Raw genomic sequence first — 25,400 nt, forward strand, 5'->3', positions numbered from 1 at the left:
AGCCTACAAGGACCACCTACAACACTACAAAGATGCCCTCTCCTGCGCCCGCTCCGCCTACTACTCTCAAATTATCCACTCTGGCTCCGGAAACCCAAAAGCACTCTTCTCGACAATAAACAAACTCCTCCGCCCCCTGAACACCACCACCCAGTCATTCACAGTAGACAACTGCATCTCCTTCCTCTCTTTCTTCCAACGCAAAATTGACAACATCGACAACAGCTTGACCACCGCCGCACCCGCTCCCCCTCCAACCACCTGCCCCCCCTTGTCCTGCCATCCCCTGTCTCGATTCTCCCCAATCTCCCCTACTGACCTCTCTGAACTCCTCATAGGAATGAAAACTGCCACCTGCACTCTTGACCCCATCCCCTCCAGCTTTGTCAAGGCCTCCCTCCCTGCTCTCTCTCCACTTATCATTGCAACAATAAACTCCTCCCTGTCTACAGGCATCGTCCCACCTTCCCTCAAAATTGCTGCTGTTACCCCCATTCTAAAAAAACCTGGTCTAAACCCTGACACCCGAAACAACTTCAGACCCATCTCCAACCTACCCTTTCTGTCAAAAGTTTTGGAACGCGCTGTAGCCACTCAACTCAAACATCATCTCTCTGCCAATAACCTGTATGAAACATTCCAATCTGGATTCCGCTCCAACCACAGTACTGAAACTGCTCTCCTCAAAATCACCAACGACCTTCTCCTCTCCTCTGACGCTGGCAACCTCAACATTCTCGTCCTCCTCGACCTCAGCGCTGCCTTTGACACCATCGATCACACCATCCTCCTCACCCGACTTGAATCCACCTTTAACGTTACCGGCACTGCCCTCTCTTGGATTAAATCATACCTCTCTGACAGACACCAGTTCATCTCCATCAATAACTGCAAATCCCCCACTGCTCCCCTCCCCCAAGGTGTCCCCCAAGGTTCAGTTATTGGCCCCCCCCTCTTCATCCTTTACCTGTCCCCCCTCGGTCACTTAATCCGCCGGCATGGTCTCCAATTCCACTGCTTCGCCGATGACATCCAGCTTTTCATCTCCACCAAGTCCGTCTCCACCGACACCCACTCTATCCTGACAAACTGCATCACTGAAATAAAATCCTGGCTTCAAATCAACTTCCTCAAGCTTAACTGTGATAAATCTGAAATAATCATCATTGGCCCAAAAACGCTCACAAAATCCACCCAGAACTTTGCCCTCAACATCGACGGTATCCCAGTATCCACCTCCCCTCACATCCGGAATCTTGGCGTCATCTTTGACCAAACCCTTTCCTTCGACAAATACACTAAACAGATCACAAAGTCAGCCTTCTTTCACCTGAAAAACATCGCCCGTCTCCGCTCATCCCTCTCCTCCACGGCTGCAGAAACCCTCATCCACGCCTTCATCACCTCCCGTCTGGACTACTGCAATAGCCTCCTCTATGGTTCACCCTCAAAAATCACCAATAAACTCCAATACATTCAGAACTCCGCTGCCCGTCTACTCACCAATTCCCGGACCCGTGACCACATCACCCCCGTCCTTTACAAGCTTCCCTGGCTCCCCATCCCCCAGAGAATCCAGTACCAAATCCTCCTCTAGACATACAAAGCCCTCCATAACCTGGCCCCATCCTACCTGGCTGACCTCCTCTCCAGACACACTCCCACCCGCAACCTCCGCTCTGCTGGTACCAACCTCCTGACCCCCTCCATCCGGACCAAATTCAGATCCTGGGGGGACAGTGCCTTCTCCATCGCTGCTCCCACCCTCTGGAACTCACTACCTCACACCAACAGAGACTCCTCCTCACTCACCACATTCAAAACATCACTAAAGACCCACCTGTTCAACACTGCATTCAACATTCAACCCACAGCATTTAACCCCTGACTATCTCTTCTCCTTCTCCCTCCTTTTGCTTTAAATATTTCCCTATTGATTCTTGTCTTTTTGCAATTGTTGTTTTCATGTATTGTTATGCATTATGTTTTCCACTCTGTCAAAGCGCCTTTGGGCTTCTGGAAAAGCGCTATACAAAATAAATGAATTATTATTATTATTATTATTATTATTATTATAATACTTGTACGAAGTTTGATTTAAATCCATTCAGCTGTTCTCAAGTTATCATATTTTTACCTGACATGACCTCTGACCTCTTGACCACAAAATTTAATCAGTTCATGCTTACATCAGTATACATAACTGTTCCAAGTTTTAATTTAAATCCCTTCAGCTGTTCACAAGTTATCGCATTTTTACCTAACATGACGTCTGACCTTTGACCTCTTGACCCCAAAATCTAATCAGTTCAGCTTTACATGATTATACATATCTGCACCAAGTTTGAATTAGATAACTTCAGCTGTTCTCAAGTTATCGACCTATTACAGACTTTGATCTTTGACCTTGTGACCCCAAAATATAGTCAGTTCATCTTTACATAATTCTACATACAACAACAACATGCATTTTAAAAGGCCATTTTCCCTGCTAGAGCGGGGGTTAGCCTTGCGGTCCCCATGACAATCTTCTCCATTTTGCCCTATTTTCTGCATCTCTCCTTGTTAACCCCCTTGCCCGCATTTCTTCTTCCACCATCTTTAGCCAAGTCTTTCTCGGTCTTCACCATCTTCTACTTCCTTCTACATTCATTTCCATCACTCTTAACCAGTCACTTTCATCCTTCCTCAACACATGACCAAACCATCTCAACCTGTTCCTCTTCACAGCATCAATCACAGGCTCTATTCCCATCATCTTTCGCAATTCATCATTTGTCTTCCTCTCTCTCAACGATACTCCGCACATCCGTCGAACCATTCGCATTTCCACCCTTTCCAACCTTCGTTGCTGCTCTACGTTCATTACCCATGTCTCGCTCCCATAAATCATAACACTTCTCACACATGCAGCATACACCTTTCCCTTCAACTTCAACGACACTCCCCTCATCATCAGCACGCCACTCAATTCCCGAAACTTCTTCCATGCACATCTCACTCAAGCAGCCGTTGTCGAGTCTGATCCACCTTCTCCATTCTGCATGTCTCCGAGGTAGCAAAATGTTTTCACACCTTCCAGCTTCACGCCGTCTCCAATATCCAACTCAACATTTCCTCCATCTGCAGCTCCCTCTGTGCACACCTTACATTTGAATGTAGCTGCCACACTGGTTAATGACCCTCTTAGACCACTACATTTTTGATGAACCCACTCAGCGCACATTGTACACTGAATGGAGTTCACTCCGGACACCCTTCCCACACCCAGCACAGGGCCACTTCCCAGTTCTTTCCACCTCACCACATGCTTTACCACTTGCCATCACCTTCGTCTTTCCGATATTCACCTTCAGACCTTTTGTCTCCATACATTCCTTCCACGTGTTCATCTTTTCCTTCAGTCCATCCATACTTTCCGCAATCAACACCAGATCATCTGCATACAACAACTCCCACGGTAAACCCTCCTTTACGTTCTGAGCCAGCACCTCCATCACAGCTACAAATAGTAGTGGACTTAGTACCGACCCCTGATGCACTCCCACCTTCACCTCAAACTCACCACTGTTCCCGTCCTTCATCCTTACAGCTGTGCGCGCTCTTTTGTACATTGCCATCACTACTCTGATCAACCATTCCTCCACTCCTAACTTCCTCAATGCCCATGTCAATACTTTGCGTGGAACCCGATCGAATGCTTTCTCCAGATCAACAAACCCAAGAAACAACTTCTTCCTCTTCTCCATGTACTTCTCCTGCAACTGCCTCACAATGAAAAGTGCGTCTGCCGTTCCTCTTCCTGGCATGAATCCAAACTGCATTTCGTCGATCTTCACTTTCTTCCTTATCCTCCTCTCCAACACCCTTTCCAATACCTTCATTCCATGCTCCAATAACTTTATCGCTCGGTACGAGCCACACTCCAGAGGGTCACCTTCCCCCTTGTATAGAGGGACGCGGGTACTCAGTTCCCAATCCACTGGAATGCGGCCTTCTTTCACCACCAGATTACAGATCTCTGTCATCCTCTTCACACCCCAACTTCCTGCTGCCTTCAACATATCTCCCACAACTCCCGTCGGCCCTCCCGCTTTTCTACCCTTCATTGCTTTCATCGCTTCCTCAACTTCCTTCTCAGTTATCTTCTCTGCTGGTCCTAAAACTGGGTTACTCTCTATGTTGCCATCCCATTCTTTCTCTGTATTCAACAGCATTTCCATATATCTTTTCCATCTTCCTTTAATTCCATCTGGGTCGACAACGATTTGTCCCACTTCATCCTTCAAGCAACTCACCCCCATCACATCACACCTCTCTTTCGCTATCTGCTTTGCAATCCTGAATACTGCTTTCTGACCCTCTTCCGAATCCAAGCGTTCTCCGAACATTTTCCTACATGCCTCCTGCGCCTTTGCTACCTCTTTCTTTGCAGCCTTCCTGGCTGCCTTATAACTTTCATGCTCTGCTGTTTCTGCTCCCGTACCCGTCGCCTTCTGCCACTCCTTGAACTTCTTCCTCTTCTCGTCAATCCTCTTTCCAACTTCATCATCCCACCACCATGTTTCCGAGTGCCTCGGTGGTCCTTTTGTCCATCCACATACCTCACCAACGGCTCCCAACAGACTAGCTTTCATTGACATCCAACCACTTTCAAGCTCAACCACATCATCCTCGACCCTACTCAGCCTCTCTTTTAATGCCTCCCTTACTGTCACCTCTTTCAACCTCCACACCTTCATTCTCGGTTGGTACTTCACCTGCCGAGCTCTCCTCGCACCTTTCACCCTTACGTCGCAGACAACCAAGTGGTGCTGTGAAACAGCCTCCCCCCCCGGGATCACCTTTGTGTCCCGGAGGTGCCCCCTATCTCGCCTACGCACCATCAGGTAGTCAACGGTTGTCGTCGACCAACCTGACGTGTATGTAACAAGCTCATTATCCTCTTTCTGGAACTGAGTATTACAAATCAACAAATCAGCTCCATCAGCAAACTCCAAAATCCTTTCACCTTCTCCATTTCTCACACCATATCCGTAACCCCCATGAACTCCGTCAAAACCATCCATACTCCTTCCCACATGTCAATTTAGGTCTCCTCCTACCACAACAACTTCCTCATCTTTCACGTTTTCCATCAGCTTCTCTATCGCACACCAGAACTTGTCCTTCTCTTCATCGCTTCGACCAACCTGTGGAGCATATCCCGAGATGACGTTCACCAAGAGCTTTCCTATCATCATTTTCACCATCATCAACCTATCACTCACTCTAGTCACACTCACCACACTGTCTACAAACTCCTCAGAAAACAGGACACCAACACCATTCACGCCCTCCGGGCACCCTTGCCACACAAACTTGTATTTCTGTCCCTGCCTACCCTTCACCATTCTCACACCACCTCCCTTCCATCTCGTCTCTTGCACACAACATATGTCCACTCTTCTTCTGACCAATACTTCCACCACTTCTCCTGATCTCCCTGTCATTGTCCCTACATTCCATGTCCCAAACTTTACATAATTCTACATAATTGTATCAAATTTGGTCAGAATCCCATCACTGGTTCACAAGTTATCGCGGTAACAGGATTTTTACCTAACATGACCTCTGACCTTTGACCTCGTGACCCCAACATCTAATCAGTTCGTCTTTACCTGAAAACATCATGCCTCTGGCGACTTCGTTGACGGAGGCATAAACAATGCAATTACAGGATAGCAAAAGCTTCTCAATTACTTATTCCCAAATCACATTAGGGTAGTTATTAAATCTGACCCATCCATGTATCTACACTATAAAAGTGAAATTGAGTTATAGTTCCTCCACCACTGAAAGTCGATGGAGGTTATGGTTTCATTCCTGTCTGTGTTTGTTGTCTGTGAGCAGGTTATCCCAAAAAGTTGTGGACCAGTTCCAGAAAACAAACTTGGTTGACAGGTTGGATGTGTCACGAGGATGAAATTCTTCGATTTTGGTGAAGATCCAGATCTGGATAATATAGGTTTTGAGAGATCCTTCACCATTGAGAGAAAGGAGATTAAAAGGCCAGGTAGGCGATGAAAAGATCATTCATCCTGTCACACCTTTACCTTTGAAAGAGATGTTGAAAAGTTATGCCTCCTATTCCTTTTCTCCAAAACAGGCCAAGATATTTGAATGAAACAAAGACCGATACTTGCATCATTCTTTATTCTACTGTGGTGCATATTTACGTAATCACGACTGCGGCCCACACATTTCTACCCAAGTTCAAGTACTTTTGTGATGCCATCTGGACAGCTGCCTGGAAATCATCGTCAGTAGAAAAATATTCTCCATGAAGGTGATCCTTAAGTTTGGGGAAAGAGATGATAATCTGACGGAGCCAAGTCGAGGCTGATGACCGGTTGTGGCGGAACTCCGTTGACCGGTACTTTTACTCTCTGGACCGTAATCGTGCACCCAACTCCCATCTCATTGAGATCGAGCATGGATCCACCCCTGGGTTGGCATCCCAATGTAAGGAGAAGATTTTTCCTTAATTCCTGAGACAACCTGCCATAATTTAGGTCAGGTCAGTCTTTTGGGACTGCCACTGGTAACATGTAACCCAGTGCTACCTGCCGCATGGTCGGGTTGGCGGCGACTAAACCGACACCCCTCACTGGCTTTGCTAATGGGGAGGGTGACTGACTCCCTGCCAGGACCAAAAACAACACCTGGCAAAAGGGCAGATGAGCTCCAGTTGGGAGCCAATGATCTTCCAGTAAGGAGATTGTGCCTCCTAAAAAACACCCATCTGGTTTGGACCAGTTCAAGTCATACCAAAGACTTTAAAAATGGTACGTGCTGCTTCCTTGCTTGACAAGGATAGAGCACGGACAAACTCCATCGGTTGGCATCCATGGGGAGAAAGAAATTCCTCTTGAGGAAATGCCCTGCTGAGTATGGTGAGAAAAGCGGTGCCATTGTTATGACATCGCTGGTACCCAGGGTGTCCCAGGAAGTGACGGTACTTCCCCAAAGCTCAGTGTCTGTGTTAAATGTTTGTCTCGTGTGTGTGTGTGTGTGTGTGTGTGTGTGTGTGTGTGTGTGTGTGTGTGTGTGTGTGTGTGTGTGTGTGTGCGCGTGTGTGCGCGCGCTCTATTACAAGCCTCAGCCCATGTATTAAAAATAAATAAAAACAGATCCTGAGGGCCCCAGGAAGTGGCATCACTTTCCCCAAGGTCAACGGCTGTGTTCATCTGAAGTCAAGTCTATGGTGAAGGTTGTGTCATGTATTTGCATGACTACTCACACCCATTCACTCCGGAAGCGAGAGGTTCCGTTTTCAGAATTCACATCGTTTGCCATCCTCAATACCCCTTGTCTCCATGCAGGGCTGATCCGACGATCTCGCCAAACCATCCAATTGATAGTAGCGACGGGTAGTGTGTACAAAGGGCAGGGACTTGATGCGAGCTGATGACTCGTGCGTACTGGGAATTCCTCGTTCATGGGTGTCTCAAGCCCCAGTCCCCATCACGGACCGGGCTCAGCAGTTTAACCGAGCCCAACAGCCCCCTTGATCCAAAATTGAAAAATTGAAGCCTGAGCGATTGTGCAGGCGACTCCCTTGTATTCATTTGTCAAGTTTCAGAACAATCAGCCGGGCGATAAGGGAGTAGCAAAAATAGCAAAATAGATGGTAGACCGGACGGACAGACATCCGGACATCACAACCCATTTTATGAGTTCATCTCTTCGAGAATCGAGACGCGATGACCTAAATGGACATAATTAGACGTCACGACATGCACCAATACACCTCCGCCCACATTAAGTCTTTGCTTCCTCGAACTCCGACTTAAAACCTCAAGACCATTTGCCCTCAATATCTAATCTGTACATATGTATCATATTTTACATATACTTAGTTTAGTTAAAATCCCATAGCCAATCGTATCACTTTAACAGGAGTTTTAATGTGACCTCTGACACTTGACCTTTTAGTAACAAATAAAATCTCATGGATGGACACACTGACAGAAGTTTATAATACTAGTACCAAGTTTGATTTAAATCCCTTCAGCTGTTCCCAAGAATCACATTTTTACCTGCCGTGACCTCTAACCTTTGCCATAATCTAATCAGTTCATCTTTACATCATTATACATACTCATCCCAAGTTTGACCGAGATTCCTTCAGCCATTCTTAAGTTATCGTGGTAATGAAATCCTATCACGGAAGCACGGCTGGACAGATGGAAGGACGGACAACCCGAACACATAATGCCTCCAGTGACCATCAGTAAAGGCACAAAATCAGACAAATAATGGACAACCATCGTGATAACTACAATTATACAAAAGGCATCATAAAATCTCAGGCAGTATCACCGAAAGGAAGAGGTGGTTTACACGGTGTAATTATTATACAGACAGTGTATCATTTTAGAATTCAATCTTGTACAAATTTATCCCAATGACGAATATTGTGTCAAACCAACATAAGATTTATCAAGAGTTCCAAACTGACGTCAATAAAAGTACCAGAAGTGAACATTGTATGACGCAATCAAGAATAATCAGCCAAGAGGTGATTAAAATTGGATTGGAATATTTGCCAGCTTTTATTACATGAAGAGACCCTTCTAGTATTCCAGGCCTCGTATGGCTGCCAAGCCACAAACCAGCCTCTGTGGAGCAACTCTGGCCACCGAGCGAAAGTCTTGGGGTGTTGCCTTGAGCAAAGCGAGTGCATGCTGTAGGGCTTTGGAAGGCTGGAGACCGATTGCATCCAGAACGTTGATGAGATATTCTGTAAATAAACAAGAGGGAGAATTGCTTTGCCATACATATCCCCTACTGGTCCCAATGAATGTTCTTGTTCCAAACACTCAGCAATTGTGAGCCATATACACTACACAGTCGGGCAAATTTTTTTAGGTATGCAAAGCAACAGCATAAGTTGCAGTTTCTGTAACTTGTCATAATAAAACCATGTACCAAGTTTCAGTTAAATATATTAGAGGTTAAGGGAAAAAAGTATGGAAAACTGACCCATGTTTAATGTGTGATGTTTCTAAGTCCAAAAAGGGTACAACTCCGTGAAGAATTGGAGAAACGCCCCGAAACTCAAACTTGTTGTGTAACTTATCATAACTAGAACGGCAATCTGCAGAGAGCATACCTCCACCTGGTTGGTCATATCACTCAATGGTGAAGAATCACTTTAAAATTATACTAGCTGGATCCGGATCCAGATCTTCACCAAAATCGAATCGATTCTTCCTTGTCAGACAACCAACCTGTCCACCAAGTTTCGTCCAAATACATCCACAACTTTTTGACATATCCTGCTATGTATCGTTTTTGGCCCTATCGCCCAATGGTGAAGAATCACTTTTAAAAATTATTGTAGCCAGATCCGAATCCAGATCTACATCATCTCATCCTTGTCACATACACCAAATTGTCACAAATGTCACATCATCATCATCAAAATGTCACTTGTCACCACTTCTCTGCCAAATTTCCTCCGCATCCGTCCACAACTCTGAGATATTTTGTTCACAAACAAAGGGACAGACAAACAGACAGGAGTGAAAGTGTAACCAACCTCCATCCTCCTTTGGTGGCAGAGGTAATAAAGCCGTGCACCAAGTTCCAGTTGGATATGTTAAAGTGCATGGGAAAAAGGTCTGGAAAGCCACAGGTGGGATGGACAGATGGACGGACTGACAGACGGAGAGAAAACCTATAGCCCCCTCTGATGAAACCGGTAGGGGACTAATAATTAATCAGAGCGAAGTCGATGGCACGCCATCGCAAATCCCCACGCTTCCCACCGAAAGCAAAGTTGAAAGATGGCAAAAAGTTCCACCAGGAATGACCCAATATCAAGTTTTGAGTCAAGGATGCTTTTCCTTGTGACCATAAGTTGGGGGTCAAATCCTGTGACCCCCAAGTCGGCGGCATGAACCCGGTGGTCAAATCCCAAAAAATTCGTTACATATTTCATTTGTCTCCCAATGTTGATTGCACATACCACAACAACAACAACAACAGCAACGGCATTTTTAAGGCCATTTTCCCTGCTAGAGTGGGGGTTAGCCTTACGGGCCCCATGACAATCTTCTCCATTTTGCCCTATTTATGTTGATTGCACATACAAGGTTTAATTTTAAAATGTTTAAACATGTGCCCGTAATTGCATTTTTCGGTATTTGACCTTTTGACCCTGCCCCAAGGGTATGGCCAAAATAACACTGCTCTTGCACATTCTTGCCATGTGGTGATCATAACTACTAAGTTTGGTGAATTTCTGCCCAACCGTTTAGGAGGAGATAGTGTGACGGACGGACACAGATAGACAGAGACAAGCAGACAGACGTAGCCATTTTCTTCAAAAAGCTTGGGGATAATAATCCACAGCATTTATATAGCGCCAATATATCTGCCAATTAAGCCATTCAAAGGTGCTCCATGATCCAACAAACCTTGCAATTGTCACCAAACTATGGTTGGTTGCCTATGCTCTATCCTTATTAAATGTCGGGCTTCAAGCAAGGAAGCAGCACGTACCGTTATTTGCTACGACTCAGCCGGGGTTTGAACCACCGACCTCCCAGACTCAGAGCTGATGCTCCGAATGAGGAATCAGATTCCCTCACCCTTTTCCAGGGTTTCGATAAAGGCTGAAAAGCTTGAATGAATGAATGAATGAATGATCGTTTTCAGGCCATTTTTCCCCCGCTACAGCGGGGGTTAGCCTTGCGGGCCCCATGACAATCATGGTTCCCTGTTTGAGGCAATGTTTTTATGGCCGGATGCCCTTCCGGATGCCAACCCTTAGTCGCCTCTTACGATGCGCAGGGATACGGTGTACCTATTCTAAACCGGGGTACACACCGGGATCATTCATCCCAGCAAGCTGGTACTCAATTTGCCGACCTCGGAAGGATGACAGACTGAGTAAACCCCCCTGGTGTTAATTTAGCGATCGACCGGGATTCGAACCCAGGATCTGAGGATCCCAAGCCGGCACCCTAACTGCTAAGCCAACACCAGGCACCCTGATCGCTAAGCCAAAGGCTGAAAAGCTTAGGATCTGTTAATCGAGACAAAGTCCTCTATCGGAATGGACCGTGTACTTATTACTTCCACTAATATGGTGGAATTTTCTCGATCCGTGGTCTGTTCTTCCAGCATGAATCATATGTACTGAGTGTGCTTTGTGGACATCTCACCCTTCCTCACCTCCACCCACTGACACATCCAAAAGAAGATGTGCTAATTTTGTTCTTATGCTTTCTGCCTGTGTAATGTTACAGTGAAAGTCATGCCTGCCATGTCCAGCAAAATCTATTACAGATTTGGCATTATCTCAAAAATATTTCATCCTTTAACATTTACATAGTAAAAATGCTAAATTACCAACTCCAATCTTTTTTTTCTACTCATCACAAGTATTTAATGACAAGTAGTTTAAAATAAAAATTCTACTCGGTGAAAGAAAACAATAAAATATATACTAAGAGGGTCGGCATATATCGAAAGGTTAACAAAAGGTAACTTAAGAGTTTTAATATTTTAAATAATACTGTACCATACATCCACATACAAAACTAGAAGGGCACTTGGTAGAGCGCATACCTCCGTCAGGCTGAACAGTTTACATTTTGTATCCCACTGACAGACTGGACCTGGATCTGCACCTGAACCAAAATCGAATCCATTCGTCCTTGTCACAACGTCAAACTCTCCACCAAGTTTCGTCTGAATCCGTCCATAACTTTTTGACATATCATGCCATATATCGTTTTTGGCCCTATCTCAATGGTGAAGAATCACTTTAAAAATTCCAGTAACAGGATCCAGATCTTCACCAAAATCTAATCATTTCGTTCTTGTCACGCACCCAACCTCTCCACTAACATTTGTCCAAATTCAGAATCATTGGAATCTCCTGCGATGAAGCTAACTCCGAGGGCCTTTCATTTACTCACCGCAGGCAGGTTGGTGGTCTTTCTGTCTTCTACCGACTCCTCTCCGGCCTTGCTCCCCCAGCTCTCTCTGGGCTCTGTCCCCCCAATATTCCTTCAGGTCGCACAAGATCTGCCTGCAACCCTCTTATGGTTAAACTCCCAAAATCTAGGCGCTCTGCTCACCTTCACTCTTTCATTCCCCTTTTCTCCCGCCTCTGGAACAAACTCCCCCACTCCCTTCAATCCCTCCCCTCCCTCCAGGTCTTTAAAACAGCGGTTCACCACCATCTCTCATCTTCCCCCATCCAAAACCTTGATCTTTTCTACCACCGCTAATTCACCCCAGATCCACTTTTTTTGAAATTCCAATTTCTTTCCTGGAAGTCCTTGCAGTGTCCATATGTTTTATACCTCTCCCACCTCCCCCCAAGCCCTCTCCCCCCACAGATCTACCAATGTCCCTGCTCTCAAATGTTGTGTTTGTGTCCTTCCCCCTCTCTACCCATCTTGTCTACCGCTCCCCTTATTTTGTGTTTTGTGTGTCGGTTTGTCTTTTTGTGTGCTTAATGTTAGCTCTGTCACGAGCCTCGATCTTGTATACAAAAAAAAAAATGCGTCCAGAACCTTTTGAGATATCCTGTTCACAAACAAAGAGACAGGGGTTAAAACATAACCTCAGTCTACCTTCGGTCCCAGAAGTTATAAGCACTACCTTATTGACAGAACATACGAGTACGTAGGAACGGGTGATGCCAGGGGTGGAGGGGGTGAGGGATGATCATATTTCTATATTTCGGTGTGTAGCTGAAATATAACATGCCTGCCCATCTGTTTGCCAATCACACAATGACTACTTGACATATAAACATGATCTACACCTAATTGGAAAGGTTTTGGATAGCAGAATGATGTGGGATTTGTTGGGGGAAAGGGGTATGAGGAAAGAGTGGTGGGAGGAACGCGATAACCTCTTGCCTTAGAGAATAAGTACTGGCCCATAATTATGTGAGAACTATTAACTGCGGAGAGAGGGGGGGCAGAGGATGGACAGAGGGAGGGGGAGGAGAAAAGGGGAGATAGCGAAGGAAGAAAAGGGAGATATATGGAGGGAATGGAGATATATCATGGGAAGGGAAGGGAGAGATATCATGGGAAGGGAAGGGAGAGATATCATGGGAAGGGAAGGGAAGGGAGAGATATCATGGGAAGGGAAGGGAAGGGAGAGATATTGTGGGAAGGCAAGGGAGAGATATGGAAGGAAGGGAAGGAGAGAGATAGAGAAAGGAGTGAAGGGAAAGAGGGAAGGAGGTAAGGGAAAGTGGCGATAGGGAAAGGATGGAAGGGGGACATCAGGAAAGGAGGGAAGGGGAAGATAAGGAAAAGAGGGAAGGGGAGATCAGGAAAGAAGATAAAGGAGAGGGGAAAGGAATAGAGAAGGAAAAAAGGAAAGAAGGATAAAGTGGGAAGAGGGCAAAAATGGAGGGGGAGATGGGGGGGGTCACCAACTTTACAGGTATATCAACTCATTCAAGTATTTTTAAAAAATTACATTTGAGTTTAAAAGTTCAAGAAGTTTGGCAGATTTGGAGTACTAGGGCATGCCCGTACTATACACAAAGAATTAAGTTAAGCACCCCCCCCGTTTTTTTACAACCTCGCACATTACAAGTTTGTTGTCGTCAAAACAGTGTAATATACCCATGATATTGCTATATTTTCTGGAGAAGTGATATTATGGTCACATAAAAACATAACAATCATGCCGTTTTCAATATTTTATTCTGAATAATTTAAGGTGAAATTTTTTGGGAATTTTAGGCATATTTTCACCTCAATTTAAGTATGGAGCTATAGGTCCATCACGGACAGTGTGGATGACGTTTATGTTTTCTAACGTACAGTCATTGTTCTGAGAAGACCTCTAGCGATCTTTGCGTCAATAACGTGTGTAGGACCCACGTGATCGGATCACTGACTCAACCAATCACTTTTTTTCACTTTGATCACTCAATTTCATCAATGGATAATTGCTAATGTCATACCAATCATTATTTGATCTCACATACCTTAGAATATATGCCAATGTATACATATACACAAAGAATATATATTAGGGGGTGCTTACCTTAATTCGTTGTGTAGGGGTGCTTAACTTAATTCTTTGTGTATATATATATATCTAAAATTATATCCCCCCCCTCTATTTACATGAAATGGTTTGGTCCAAAGCGAACGGCTTGCGAGTACGGTGACAATCCCCCCCCTCTATTTACATGAAATGGTTTGGTCCAAAGCGAACGGCTTGCGAGTACGGTGACAATCCCCCCCCTCTATTTACATGAAATGGTTTGGTCCAAAGCGAACGGCTTGCGAGTACGGTGACAATCCCCCCCCCCCTCTATTTACATGAAATGGTTTGGTCCAAAGCGAACGGCTTGCGAGTACGGTGACAATCCCCCCCCTCTATTTACATGAAATGGTTTGGTCCAAAGCGAACGGCTTGCGAGTACGGTGACAATCCCCCCCCTCTATTTACATGAAATGGTTTGGTCCAAAGCGAACGGCTTGCGGAGTTTGGTAAAGAAATCGCCATAGCGTGCACAAACGGGCAGGAAAGCGAAAGAATCGCAAATTAGTTTTAATTAGTTTTAAAACATAGTTTAACGCCAACATAGTTTGCCAACGTGAAATAAATGAATACGCTCTCAAATGTGCCGTCCGAGGCAGAGTCTGTTCGCCACGTTCGGCACACGTGATAGCTCGCTGCTCTCTGATTGGTTGAATCGTTTTTTGGACATAGCTCGGTAACTACTTGTCCGATTAATTTCAAACCTTGAAAAGGCACATCCTCGGGTCCCCAGCAATATACCTGGCAAGTTTAAAGTATATCGGACCCGTGGTTGTCGAGAAACAGCGGTCACAGACAAACATACAAACACACATACACACATACACACATACACACAGAGATTAATGGAATTATAGATAGATGAAGCGGTAAGGGAATGGTGGGGAGGGGAGTGAAATGAAGACGAGTTGTGAAAAATGAAGATTTGAGAAGAGTGATTTAATAGAGAAGCTTCATATTAATGGGCTCCAACCAAGGTTTGCTCAACTGTAAATTAGTAAAGATGTTGCCACCATAGTAGGAGAATCATGCTTGCATACAAGAAAGCAAGAACACAGCAGGTAATATCTCACCAATATCAGTCGTGAGCTGGCGTGTTGCATGTGGGGACAGATGGCCAATTTGCAATATGGCCTCACAGTAGCACTGCAAAGAAGCACGGGCCACCGCACCAAGCCAACGGTCGGCTACACTGTCCATCTCCGGCAGTTCATCTCCTGCGCGTTAGCAACACAAACAGCAATGGGTCACAAAACTGGATGCTCACCTCCATTCTTTCATCTCACATCCTCTCGTATTTGTAAAGCAGTCTCCCCGAGTCTGTCATTCTATTCCTTTTAAGTCATTCAAGATTACAGTAAACTATCACCTCATGATCTCCGTCATATCCATACCTGAGCTGTTCTACTGAATATTCCGCCCCCCCCCCCCCCCTGATTTGCTCAAATTTGCAGAGTACATTGTAGTGTTTTTTTTATTTTACTTTCTGGTTGGAAGCACCTTTCTTTCTTTAAAAACCCATGTATATATAAACCCACACACACATAATATATGAACTACGCCACTGTAACGAAGTGATAGCAACGCTCTTTCACAACTACGTGTAATTGTGCCCATTCTGCTTGTTCTTGAAGAGAAATGAAATTTGCTAAATTATATACACAGCACTGCAAATATTTAACAGCAGCAATTAAATCGTAAAGCACGTCCAAACCTATCCTCACTGGATGTTGGCAGGACAGTGCAACACGTTTGCAAATGAGAGTTATTTCTATATCTAGTCCTAGGTTACATGCATTATCACTTGCAAATTGCATTGGTACTGAAACTTGAGTTACTGTTTGCAACTACAAAATGAATGGAAATCATTGATCCAATTGGAAGAACAAGAGCATTTTACTTTTCGGTATCTGCTCCTGTGTTCTGCATTTGATATTATCAGTACAGAGCAGAACATTGACACGAAAAGAAAAACACCAAGTTATTCACATGTGACGTTGGATGATGATGATAGTTAAATGATGATAAATAGTTCAATGATAATTATATGCAACAATAAATAATAATAAAACCACAATGCATTCTGATAGATATCAAATTTGAGCAGGACCAAATAAACAGTCAATATTATATTGTTCTAAGAGTAATACATCGACCACTGGGAAGTCAGAGAGGCAGTCCTCATAGATTTTTCGGTGTGTAGCCGATTGTCATTTTTCTCACTCGAATACACAAAGTAACCTGAAGAAGAAAAATCACCCATTACAAAAACAAAGTAAACACAAGTCAGGAGACGACAATGGTTCACGAGCGAGCGGTATTCAATGACAAAGGACGGACTATAACCGAAACAGGCCCGGACAGGCCAGGCCTGGAAATGTCAAAACGAAGGTTACTGACCTTGAAATGAGATAGAAATGTTATGAGGTTATGAGGAAATGTTATCAGTTATGAGGTTAGTTAGCTACACAATACCGAAAATTTGGTTCGATTCCGACAACTTTGAAACTTTGACCATTGTGACCTTCAAAGGTCAAAGGTCGAAGATTCTGAAATTTGTTGGAAAACTTGTATTTCATGATGTATGTGATAATATAAGATCATGTACGACATTTCATCCTATCAGGAAGCCAACAATGTAATAAAACCATCAAAAATCGACTTTTCTAAATTTAGTGACCTTGTGACCTTGACCTTGGGGCGAAAATGAAAAATCGAGCTCCGTGGGACTAGACACATGACATTGGCCTAACCAAATACCAAAACCCCTGTCAGATTCCACCAACTCCCTCGGAGAAGATGTAGCTTGAACTCGATTACCCCCTAAAAAGACATCCTTTTCGGGCATCGCTCCACCCACAATGGGCGCAATACGCCCACTCTAGGCAGGACACAACTAGATCATGATATCAACCTCCCACCCAAGTTTCATCAAGATCGGATGATATTGTTGCGGATCTCCTCGTCGGCCTTTCCCCTTACCAAAGGTTGGATTAGTCCCCTTGTCTTTTACTAGCCGACGGGATCCGGGGCTATGACGTTCCTTCCGGACGGTGTTAAATAGGGTAGTAGGCCGAATTCCGATTACCTAAGTACCAACGCTGCCCAGGAAGCAAGGAAATAAACCCCGCCCGAATCACGGTTATAGGTGGAAACGCCGAGTGATAGCGAACCATGACCCGGGCCGTTAGCAAGGACTAAACCCGATCCGAGCGGTTCTGATCGTTCCACGCTTACCCAATGGGGGAAATCACTGATACGGTCGAATCAGGAAGAAACAAGGAATAACAGATTTATTTACAATTTGTACAGGAAGGTGAAGAAGAACACACAATGCAGCCTTATTACAGTCTTAACTTATCCCAGGACACGGGCCCGTTTCACACTCACTCACACGGGGATTGTAGATGGTCAGGTTGATGGTCCAGGGATGATGGCCAGGCAGTCCGCTCCGGTCCCCGACTCGCACCGCGAAGAAGATGGTCAGGGCGGCAGAAGCTCCCCGCGGGTCGTTGGCGCGGATCGGACAATTACGGGGTTAAATGTGGGGTGAAAGGTAAGGCTGGCTGGGCGGTTACTTGCGACCACAGTCGCGTACGTAATAGATGAACCGGGCTTGGCGGTTATACTTGCGGTCACGGCCATGTACGTAATAGAAGAACCGGCGCTATATGCGCTCCCAATAGAGTTCGATGGCAAAGCGCCTCTCCCGCAGAAGTCCTCTCACAGAGCGCAAATCGGGCAAGTCCTCTTACAGTGCGCGTATCCTCTGCAAGTTCTCTTTCAACGAAGTTCTCCTGGCCAGTCCTCCTCATACGAGCACTGTTGCGTCAGTCCTCTCCAGGGCTTTGTGTGTGCGCTTATATAGGCACGCCCTTACCACGCCCTATCACGCCATGTCACCCGAGCCCTGATTGGTTGGTGGCTCTTACCGTCTCCCGCTGCCGCTCCCCGACCTCAACGCCGGCCCCACCCTCTCTCAGGCCTACCTCCTGGCCACCCGACTAGTGAGCATCCTAATGCGAGGTGCAGTAGCCAAAATGGGGTGCGGGATGGATGCTGCCCAACGAGGTAGATTTGGAGGGTGGAGGCAAAATGAACGGGGCCTATACTTATTTCTTTTACACAACGCAGATGATACTAGGGAAATGGCCTTATCCTCACACATACTATGACATAACTAATGTTCTAAAGGGCCTACGTGTTGCTTGTGGACTAACTATGGGGGCAAACCTTTAACCTTTAATGATGTTATATTTACACTCTCAAAACCGCAACAATATCATCGGGTAGGTATGCTGCGGACAGACAGACACACAGACAGACACACACCCATGACGAATATAGTGGTCACTCTGTTTGATAACTCGTGAACCAATTGTATGTATTTTTACTTCTTCATCTCTTCCCTTCATAAGCAGTGAGGTCCAATGGTACAAAGACCATCACTTCCTTCTGTACTCAGCCAACTCTTTCTACTCTCCAACCACCCCCACCTTACTGATATCCGGCCAAACGCAATCTTCCCATCTCACCCACGGTCTACCCCTTTCCAACCTCACTCCCGCAACTTATCCGCTTTCTTTGCCATTCTCTCTTCCTCCATCCGCAACAAGTGATCAGGCTACTTCGGCCGGCTTTTTACAAATATCCCCATCAAGCTTATTTGCACACCAATCTCCTCCCTCAGTTCATCCTTCTTCCTTCTATCCACCCTCTTCAGTCCCACAATCCTCCTGACCTAGTTGTTCTCGCAGGCCTGCAGCCTCTGTTGTTGTTGTCTTTCTGCCAGTGCTACTTTCTCCAGACAATAAATGTAGGCTGGCATTATAAAACACCAGAACTGTCCCTTTCTATTTCCTGGATATTTTTCCTCTGTCACCAAAGGTGGATGGAGGTTATGTTTTCACCCCCTGTCTCTCTGTCTGTTTGTTTGTTTGTTTGTTTGTTTGTGAACAAGAAATCTCAAGAAGTTGTGGACAGATTCAGACAAAATTTGGCAGAGGGGTTGCATATGTGACAAGGACGAAATGATTATATTTTGGTGAAGATCCGGATTCGGATCCGGCTAGTAGAATTTTTGAAGTGATTCTTCACCTTTGGGCGATAGGGTCACAACTGAAATATAGCAGGATATCTGAAAACGTTATGGACGGATTTGGACGAAACTTGGCGGAGAGGTTGGGTTTGTGACGAGGACTAATCTTTTCGATTTTGGTGAAGATCTGAATATGGATTCCGATACGAGAATTATTTAATTTTTAACCGATTCTTCACCCATTGGGAGATCGGGCAAAAAGCCATATATAACATGATATTTTAAAAGGTTATGGACGAGTTATGAATAAACTTGGTGGACGGGTTGGTTAGGTGACAAGAACAAGCAGATTAGATTTTGGTTTAGGTCCGAATCCAGATCCGGCCTATCAGTGGGATACAAAGCAAACTGTTCAGCCTAGCGAAGGTATGCGTTCTACCAAGTGGTGTTCTAGTTTTGTCTGTCACCAATCCCTCCACCCTAATCCACACATTCACATCCACCTGAATACTCCTCTGCAGCTCTGCCTCTGACTTACCATCCCCAGTCACTGTTTACCCCCAGATACTCAAATCAGTTTTCTTGTCTGATCTCCCTCCCCTCAAACCCGATATAAATTTCCTTCCTCTGTTGCCCGAACCAAATCATCTTCCATCTTCTGCAATCTGTTTCCACAATGCGCTCTACCGCTCCCCAGTACCTCCTGCACCCCCCACTACCAACAGCCAGATCGTCCGCATAACATCTTCCTCAGAATACCCTTCATTTAACCCTCCTGCCTACCAGCTCCATCACCATCTATATATATAAAACACAGTTTGTGTGTGTGTGTGTGTGTGTGTAATGTTACCGATAGACTCCTAGACGGAGAGGCTCACGTGCTTGATATTTGGCATAGACATGGCCATTGAGCCTGGGAAGAACATGGCCGACCTAAAAAAAAAAAATTTCATAATATTTTTTTACCATATTTTTACCTCAGCGCATTTCAGCGAGGAATATTATGCAAGGAATCTGAGGCGGTGGCAGAGCAGCGCGCTGATTTGCTCAGAGCGATCATGTGATGTTCCTTGCCGCCATAAACTCAGTTACGCGTTCTCACGTATTTCAGAGCGAAAAGCGATTGCGTTTTTTCACATTTCAGCGAGGAACATTGCCATTCACACCACATGGGTTTTTTTTTTCTTTCATCTTTACGAGATCCATATTTTTTATTCATATTTACCTCAGCGCATTTCAACGAGGAATATTATACATGGAATCTGAGCAGGTGGCAGAACAGCGTGCTGATTCGCTCAGAGCGATCACGTGATGTTCCTTGCCGCCATAAACTCACAGTTACGCGTTCGCATGTAATTCACACGTTCAAAACAAACGAGATCCGCGAAGCGAGTTGGTCGAGTCGTGCTAACCAAGATGGCGACACGGCAGCTTCACTTTTCACGGAGTACGAGTGTTCTATATATTTTCAATTCAGTGCGCCCGACTCGCTCACGTACTTGATTTGTGGCATAGACATGGCCATTGGGCCTTCACGGTGTAATTTGTGCGAGGCTTTTGTCCGAGTGAGCATGAGTCGAGAGGGCGAATGTACGGGTTGGGAATGTACGTGTCTCCCTTCCCCCGCCCGGCAACGCCGGTAATGGAGGGCGTCACAGGATCGGTGAGTCTCCAAAATCCGCTTCGTGCTGTTGCGAAGATGCAGGACGATGTCGCGATTGTTGTGCTGCTCTCCGACCATGAGAACTGCAACATCATTGTTGACTGGCCCTCCCCTTCCCTTCCCCCTCCCCCCTCTGTCCTCCCCTCCCCCTCCCTTCCCCCTCCACCCTACCCCCTCCCCCTCCCTTCACCCCACCCCCCCCCCTTCCCTTCCCCCTCCCCCCTCTGTCCTCCCCTCCCCCTCCCTTCCCCCTCCACCCTACCCCCTCCCCCCTCCCCCAATTTGGTTTGAGGTGGGACAGAGATCGAGAGTATGTCTGTGTACATGTGCGGGGGAGGGAGGGGAGGAGGAGGGGGAGTACACATCTGTGGGTTTTGAATGGGGAGGGAGAGGGATAGGGCAAGAGTGAAGGTGTGTCTGTGTGTGTGTATGTTTGTGTATGTGTGTGCGGTGTGTGTGCGTTCGCATGATAATGTAAAGCGCCATGAGGGTCGTTTACTCTGCTTGATGGGGCTATATAAGACTCGTTTATTATTATTATTATTATTATTATTATTATTATTATTATTGCCCTGCAAGAGAGTGCACAAATGATATCTGGGTGTTTGGTGTGTTCACACACTCCTTTTGAAGATGATTAATGGGGTGCTCATAAGAACAAAAAAAACAAGAAGACATCATGCACAGCACAATACCTGCAAAATCCATCAACCCACCCGAAAAAAAAGTTGCAATTGATCCAGCAAATTGTCCATTTCATCAAGATCAAAATTTACGATCTTGATCAAAGCTCGGGTCAATAGGATGAAAAGTGATTATTATTAGATGAAAATTGATGATTTTAGAAGTTTGACCTAGAGTTGTCCATTGACCTTTTGACCTCAAAAATAGTTGGTTTCCCAATTCAGTGAGGCAATATGCAAATGCTGTTCTATTTTCAAGTGAATCGGATGAAAATTGATTGTGGAAGTTTGACCTCGAGTTGACCTTTGACCTTTTGACTCTTTGGTTTCCCAATTTAGTGACTCAATATGCAATTGCTGTTCAATTCACAAGTCAATCGGATGAAAATTGATGGTTTTTCAGATTAAAAGTGATGATTTTGGAATTTTGACATTGAGTTGACCATAGACTTCAAAAATAGTTGGTTTCCCAATTTAGTGACTCACTATACAAATGCTGTTCAATTTTCAAATTAAATCGGATTAAAATGGCGATTTTAGAAATTTGACATCCAGATGACCTTTGACCTTTGAACTCAAAATCAATAGGTTTCTCAATTGTGATGACCTCTACAACTTGGTAAAGTTTCGTGAAGATCGGTTGAAAATTGTGACCTGTAGGCGACTGACATACAGACAAACAAGTAAAGACAGACAAACAGACAAACAGACAAACTAAAAAAAATCACTCAGAGCACACTTGGCAAAAGAGAACAAAGTAGAATGTCACTCAGTAGAGAATCCTTTTGACTTCACAAATAATTGGTTAGGTGTTTGAATTATGTGACCAGATATGCAAATCTTCTTCAAATTAAGGTAATCGGATGAAAATTGTCAATTTTAGAAATTTTGCCGATGTTGACATTTTGGCCTATTTTGACCTCAAAATAGTTGGTGGTTGGTTTCAGTAAGCCGATATGCAAATCCTATTCAGATTTCAAGTCAATCGGATGAAAATTGCGGATTTTAGAAATTTGAAAAAACGTGGTTGACCATTGGCCTATGTTGACCTTTTGGCTTATTTTGATCTCAAAAATAGTTGGTGGTTGAATTCAGTTAGCTGATATGAAAATCCCATTCAAATTCCAAGTCAATTGGGTGAAAATTGAGGATTTTAGAAATTTGAAATAGTTGTTGACCTTTGGCCTATGTTGACCTTTTGGCCTATGCTGATCTCAAAAATAGTTGGTGGTTGAATTCAGTTTGCTGATATGTAAATCCTATTCAAATTTCAAGTGAATCGGATGAAAATTGAGGATTTTCGAAATTTGAAAAAAAGTGGTTGACCTTTGGCCTATTTTGATCTCAAAAATAGTTGGTGATTGAATTCAGTTAGCAGATATGAAAATCCTATTCAAAATCTGAAGGGTCCGGTCTGAAGAGGACGCAGGCGTCACATGCTCGCCGCTTCTTCGACTGGGCCACTGTCTGTGGCTTGCTTTTTTGGTGGTCGTGCGGATTTTTTGGCCATTGAGTCTGCCCTCCGCATAGTCCCGGCTCTGCTCCCTGCTTCGCCTACCCGGCTCCTTCGCCTGCTCGCTGTTTCCTCGGGCACGCTCTCGTGGGTTGTGTCCTTCGCAGCGGTGTGGCGGTGGTTTTCCCGCCGTGATCTTGATTTGTAGCGGCGGCGGTTGATTGCCGCTGCATTTCCCGCTTTGCCGTGATCAACCTTGGCCTCGTGATCGTCTCTTTGCTCCTGTCTGCCCTCTGCTTGTCCCGACTCTGCTCCTGGCTTCACCTACCTGGCTCCTTCGTCTCCTTCGTTTCCTTGGGCCTGCTCCCGTGCGTTGGGACCATTGTTTCACCTCCTCAACCTTGGCCTCGTGCTCGCCTCTCCGCTCCTGCCTGGCATGGCTCTGCGGTACTCCGCCGCAAGGCTCCTTCTGCTCAATACCCGCTCCACCCCATCATGCATCTCTGCCATCAAATCAAATGGACTCCTCCGACGACCCAGGTACATTCACCGTGGCTCCGGTCGTAAGTTTGTATATGTACAATCAGGTCACTCCATCCCCGTCCTCTGGTCGGCTCAGCGCACTCCCACTCATCGTCCCAGCGCACCTGGTCACGGCAACGCACAAAATCGCACCTTCTGCCTGCGAACCCTGGCTAAATCACCTGAATTCATCCCCGCTGTTCAAAACAACATCAGGCTCACCCTGTTCAACACCCGGTCCCTCAACAACAAATGCCTCATCCTGAACGAATACATCCTGGATAACAAACTGGACTTTCTCTGTCTCACCGAAACCTGGCAACAACCACTGGACTACTACACGCTCAACCTCACCACACCCAATGGATATTCCTACGTCAATAAACCACGTTCGGAGGGCCGAGGTGGTGGAATTGCCGTTATCCACCGTCAAGACTCATTTTTACGGTGGATAATGGCACCGAAACTCATTTTGAGTTTCTCAAACTCATCAAACTCAAAGAAACTCATTTTGCAATAAATGTTCGTTTCCCATAAATCGTACACTTTCTAAAATCCAATCTCACCCCTCCCCTCCAAATCTTCCCCATAACCCCTCCCCTCCAAATCTTCCCCATCACTCCTCCCCTCCAAATCTTCCCCATCACCCATCCCTTTCAAATCTCCCCCCTTGCCCCCTCCCTCTTAAACTACCCCCTCACCGCCAAGACGCCCCCTCGCCCCTCCCCTCCTAGACTCCTGCCTCACCCCTCGCCTCCAAATCTCCCCCATATCCCATCCCTTTCAAATCCCTCCCCTTGTCCCTCCCTCCCAAACTCCCCCCTCGCCCCTCCCCTTCAAATCTCCCCACCCTCATTGCTTCTCAATTTCCCCCCTCTCACTCCCCCTCCTCAAAGCGTCCTCCCCGCTTCTTCCCCCTTCCAACTCTCACCTCCATCTCCCCCAACCTTCTGCCTCGCTCTTCCCCCTCCTCAAATAACACCTCATTGTGCCTCACCCAATCACCAATCAAACCTTTTGTCCGCCCCATCCTTCCCTTTCTCCGAGCTATTCTGAAATCTCTGACACACCTTCAACAACTCTCCCTACCTCTTCCACCTCTTCCACATCTTACCCTACCCCTCCTCCCCCCTGTTCTGTATCTGATGCTCCCCCTTCCTCTTCATTAACGGTATGGACCTCAAACATCCGGGGCCTTCGTTCAAACTTAACTGATGTCTCCATACAGGTTGCTTCTGTCAAACCAGACGTGATCTGCTTAACAGAAACTTTCCTCCTTTATGATGTCTCTGATTCCTTAGTATCTCTCCCGGGCTACTCCCTCCTTTGGTATGATAGACCTGAGCCTCGTCCTGGAGGTGGGGTTGCTATCTTTATCAAAAACTCTCTTCCTCACTCGCCCTGCACTGCACTCTCTCCATCTCACCCCCAGCAATACCTCTGGCTACGGCTTCCCCTTCGCTCCCACCTCTTGTTCATATGTGTGTTGTACCGTCCACCAAACAGTGATGACTCCATCTACATCTCGCTGTCTGATAATATGGACCAACTTCTATCTACTCATCCCAACTCTCTCTTCCTCATATGTGGTGATTTCAACTGTCATCATGCCAGTTGGCTGGGTGTGGGTACCTCTCTCACCAGCCATGGCTCCTCAGCAAAGGACTTCTGCGACTCACTGGGACTGACACAATCTGTCAATTTCCCGACCCGGATCTCAGTCAACGGAACAAATTCTCTTCTGGACTTGGTTATGACTAACTTCCCTGAAAATGTCTACTGCTCTTCTTCTGCTCCAATCGGATCTGATCATGTCCTTGTTAAAGTGGACATCTCTCTGACCATCCTCAGGGAGCCTGCTCAGCGTCGACGAGTCTGGCATTTCACTCAGGCCAACTGGCATGGTCTTCAAGCAGCCATCAATCATCTGGACTGGTCTCCCATCTCTACCACCTCTGA

At 45.7% G+C, this 25,400-nt stretch overlaps 1 protein-coding gene across 1 annotated transcript in view; it reads right to left on the reverse strand.

Annotated features, from left to right (window-relative positions):
* Nucleotides 1-6,178: 6,178 nt before the first annotated feature.
* Nucleotides 6,179-25,400, reverse strand: part of COG7 (component of oligomeric golgi complex 7) — a 92,477-nt gene continuing 73,255 nt past the window's right edge. Inside the window, exons 17-18 of the mRNA XM_068109726.2 lie at nt 15,156-15,299; nt 6,179-8,785 (exon numbers count right to left, since the gene is read on the reverse strand). Of these exons, the coding sequence (XP_067965827.2) occupies nt 8,619-8,785; nt 15,156-15,299 (311 nt within the window). The 3' untranslated portion in view covers nt 6,179-8,618. The remainder of the gene's footprint in view (nt 8,786-15,155; nt 15,300-25,400) is intronic.

Source organism: Myxine glutinosa, chromosome 3, assembly GCF_964187855.1.
Source record: "Myxine glutinosa chromosome 3, kmMyxGlut1.1, whole genome shotgun sequence".
Lineage (NCBI taxonomy): Eukaryota > Metazoa > Chordata > Myxini > Myxiniformes > Myxinidae > Myxine > Myxine glutinosa.